This window comes from Takifugu flavidus, chromosome 12, assembly GCF_003711565.1.
Source record: "Takifugu flavidus isolate HTHZ2018 chromosome 12, ASM371156v2, whole genome shotgun sequence".
NCBI classification, from domain to species: domain Eukaryota; kingdom Metazoa; phylum Chordata; class Actinopteri; order Tetraodontiformes; family Tetraodontidae; genus Takifugu; species Takifugu flavidus.
The window spans coordinates 11,664,818-11,669,042 of record NC_079531.1 but is presented as its reverse complement, the minus strand read 5'-3'; the positions used below and the strand labels follow the sequence as shown (position 1 = coordinate 11,669,042).

The following is a 4,225-nucleotide window of genomic DNA, read 5'->3' as shown; positions in this document are numbered from 1 at the left end:
CAGGTGCTGTCTTGTGGCTTTGCTGGTATTTGGCCACAAATTTCACACAGCGGTTCTGCCATTTTATAACCTCTACTAAACAATTTCTAACCAGCGTGAGAATTGAGTTCATAAGAGAGAGGTGGACATTGCTCAAAGCACACGTGGCTGGATGGGCTGTGTTGGCTGGAAGATGAACACAAGTCATTTTATCCTGCGTGCAAACAGGAGTTCCTGTGTAACACCACGTCTGTGGGCTGTAGGTAAAGCCGGACAAGCCTGGACATCACATTTAGTTATACATGAGACTTGCCTTGGTTTGGGGTGGCCAAAGCACCTGCAACCAGGCAGGACCATCGTGGCCTTTTCTTTAATTCATGACCTGGTTAGGCTTTATAAAAGACAAGGGAAGGACAGAGAATGCATGAAGAGCGGCGGGCACTGACAGAATTTGAACAATGACAGGTAATGCGCTGCACTCAACCAATGATAGACATCTTCCTTTATAAGTTGATATGCAGGAGTATTTGAACTATTATTATGGCAGGAAGAGTTTTTGTGGGCTTTTGTGAAGTGTATCTGATTGTCATTGTGTGTGTGTGTGACAAACAGCCCTGCAAGAAGTTCTGTTGGCCGTGTCACTTTGGCCCGTCCTCTTTACTATAAGCAACCCGATAAACTGTGGAGATGAGCAGAGTTCCCTGTCCAACTGTCTGTCCATCTCCCAAGAAAAACTTCTGGACCGAGTCATACAGCACACTGAGCTCATCTTCCGTGTTTCTGAGGAATCCTGTACTTTGTTTGTGAGTATCACTAACTCAACCTGTAAACCCGAGCACATTGTTCAACACAGGAAACTCCAATAACTCCGATGCGGAGCTCCTGCATCTATACTGCACAGGCACAGATTTCCCAACTGTGGAGGACATGACAATTTCTTTAAAAAGCAATTGGTTCTAAAAACACCATCTGGAGCTAAAGTAACTTGAGACATGTCAAAAAAAATCTAAAGGCGTTATAAAATTAATCATTGTGTCACTCAGAAAGCATTTAATTAAAAGCTGTCCGTTCCCAAAGCCATGCTTATTTCTGTTTGACTTGTAACCTTAAAGAAACGCTCCACACTGACAGCATAAAAGCTTTTTGTTGCACTTCAATGTTACAGGCTGACCTCACATTTTTCGGTTTCATGTGTACTTTGTGCTATTTGCCATTGCTTCTGACATAATCAATGCTTTGCTATCACAGTTGAAAGTATTCCTCTGTCCCTCAGCACATTCTGTTGGAGAAGAGACCCTACAGTTCAGTAATAGGAATGTGATAATGACAGACTGCAGGGGGGAGGGGGACGGTTTGCTGGGTGGTTGAAAACCCATCACTGCAGATGGAGAGGACTGGAGAGGACTGAAATGGGCTCCTCTTTTGACTAGAAAGATGATGCATGGGTGACAACAATGACATCCATGTTGCGTCTCCTGACTCCAAAATCGGTGCAGCTTTTTTGAGCTTTTTATGGTAGCTGAGACAAATCAAACCGTTCGTTGTTCGCTGACATTTTTAGCTGCTTTTTTTTGCTGTCTTTTATTATTTCATGTATGTTTTGCAGGAGGAGATGTTTATCCCACTCCCACTGCAGCTTCAGACAAACCAAGCAGGGAATGCATGCATGACCAAAGCCTTACACATCCCTAGCTCCAAAAGTGAAATCCAACAGATAACTGTGAGTAAATGAACATATTCATTTATTTTTTTCAGTTGAAGTCAATGTTCCCGCACATAATATGCTGAGAAGATGAAAACACAGCTTAAATCTTCCATATCACTCAAGTCCTCTGCTCTCTTTGCTTCTTGGGGTGATCGAATATTTTGTGCCGGTTGTGAGCGTGTGAATCAGGCAATAAGTGAGGCGGAGGTTGCTATGTACCGAGAACTGGGCTTCTTTTTTAGAGCTTTTTTTTGGGGGGGGATCATTTTGAAGCTGCATATAATCCTCCAGCCCGACATCACCAAAGATTCCCAGGTCATGAAGGTTTATTCTGTATAAGTTGTCAAAGTCAAATTTATTCCGCTGCCCTCTGCTGTTTACTTTAATGGCAAAAGAGTATTTCTGACCGAAGATTTGTGTGGAATCTACAGTTTGCGCTGAACTTCACTGTAGCCTTGAACTAGATGCCAAATGTAAGCATACCAAATCTTTACTGTAAAATGTAGGCAATCATAACATAACAATGCTGGAAGTCTCAGTATGATACATTAACATTTGACAGCAATAGTGATATTAAAAGGAACAGAAACTGCAGCAGCGGTTTGTAAGAGGTCATTTGTATCCCCTAAAGCACTGCAGAATGAGTGGGGAGAGTGGGGCTTGGGCTTGTTTTTTTGAATTTTCATACATAGAAGTACATGCAGTCATGACTTCCGGTTTGCTTTTCTGCTGTTTGCTACTTGTGTTCTCCAGGATAAATGGTTGCTCCACTCTGTTCTGATGCTGGTCCAGTCATGGATCAAACCCTTGGTCTACCTGCAGACCACCATGGCCCAATACGATTTTGCTTCTGAAGCACTGCTCAACAAGACCAAGTGGATGTTAGAGAAGCTAATCAGCCTAGAGCAAGGAGTGGTGGTCCTCATCAAGAAGGTAGGACAGAGGTTTTATCACACGTAGGAAAATAAGAATCGTAAACTCAATATTCTGACAGACAACACGAGTCTTCCTGCATAAATTTATTTTCGTTCTATGCATTTCTGTGCAGATGTTAAACGAAGGAGCGATGGTTACAACAGTCACAGAACAAGACCTGTTCCCTACCGACCTGCAGCCCGACATACTGGCATCCATCATGAACGACTACAACTTACTGAGCTGCTTCAAAAAAGACACCCACAAAATGGAAATTTTGCTTAAGCTTCTGAAATGTCGACAGAATGAAATATACAACTGTGCATGAAGCATAACTTGCTGCATTCTAAATAATGTGGCGTTTCAATTAATCCTAAGGTTTGTATGTGTCCACTTATAAACCATGCCTTAGGATATACTCGCAGCCCAAGGCATTCTTTTTTGATTGCTTTGCAAAACCTTTGCATAAACTCAAGTAGGTGTAATACTGTGCCCTTTCTTCCACATCCTGCATTTCATATTCCCCTGCTCAGTTGTTATTTTAACCTGGCGTAGGCAACAGTGGGCAAACTCCCAAATGAATATTTGTGCGTAGAGGTGTTTAAAAAAAAAAGAAAATCAGAATATCCTGCTATTGATTTGTAGTTCCTTTGTTCTTAAGTGGAGTTTGTATTCATGGCTGGCTCCTGTCGTGTTCTGATTATTCTCATTGCCTCCAGAGTATTCACTGAGGTTCTCTATTTAAAATGGTGTTGGTTTCCCTTCTGCATTATTGAAATGAAAGACTTACTGGAGGTAGGAGTCAAACAGGGAGCAATCGCTACTTTAAAAAAAAGGGACGGGTAATGTGTGCGTGAATGCAAATGTAAAATCTTTGCTGTCCTCGAGTGTGATTTACAAATAAAGCAAACTACTGAAAAAGCATGCACAATATGGTTTTGCTTGTTTTGTGACAACAGGACAAATTCATTTGCAGAACGTGGACATGCTCAATGTTGCCCTTTTCGAGCCCAAACACAGGAGGGCAGCAGTGCCCTGTCCTAACAGTCCTCTTAACCTGGACAGTGTGTCATTGTTTATGACACCAGTCTTCCACAGTAATAAGATGCTCCTATTTTTAACAATAGCGATTAAAACATTTTTCTAGTTTCAGTTAAAAATTGTATTAAATACTGTTGATGCCACAAGCATTTAAACTTCCCCCACTGAACCATCTCACATTTCCCTCCACACTCGAGAACATTTTAGACAACCAGGGGATGTAGCTGGAGACTGTCTTCCTCTGGAAACCTCATCAGAATATGTAAATCAGCCTTTGCGGCTGTCGTGAGGAGTCGTGTGTCGGCGTGGAACAGCGGTGTCATGTGATCAGGTTGGATATTGAGTCAGGATGTGGTTGTCAGGGTGGGGGTGTCTGATGTCAGCGATGTCAGGTCCTGCTTCCTGTTCACTAAGTGACTAGCCCACCTTCTGCTCGGCACCCGACCTTCCTCAGGGAAAACATGTCTCTCTCACGTGGTCCCAACAACAAGGCCCTGGTCAGAGGTGAGGTGAATCCTCATATTAGAGATTAGCCCTGGGTGGAGATGCTTTGGAACCTGGGGGGAGAGGGGAGTGAGATTCAGA

The 4,225-nt window shown here is 42.9% G+C and overlaps 1 protein-coding gene across 1 annotated transcript; it reads left to right on the top strand.

Moving 5' to 3' along the window:
• Positions 1-285: 285 nt before the first annotated feature.
• smtla (somatolactin alpha) lies at positions 286-3,523 on the top strand. Its single transcript, XM_057050329.1, has 5 exons — positions 286-444; positions 592-782; positions 1,586-1,699; positions 2,438-2,617; positions 2,733-3,523. Exons 1-5 carry the CDS (start codon positions 438-440, stop codon positions 2,925-2,927), a joined length of 687 nt encoding a protein of 228 aa, XP_056906309.1. The 5' UTR covers positions 286-437; the 3' UTR covers positions 2,928-3,523.
• Positions 3,524-4,225: the final 702 nt, after the last annotated feature.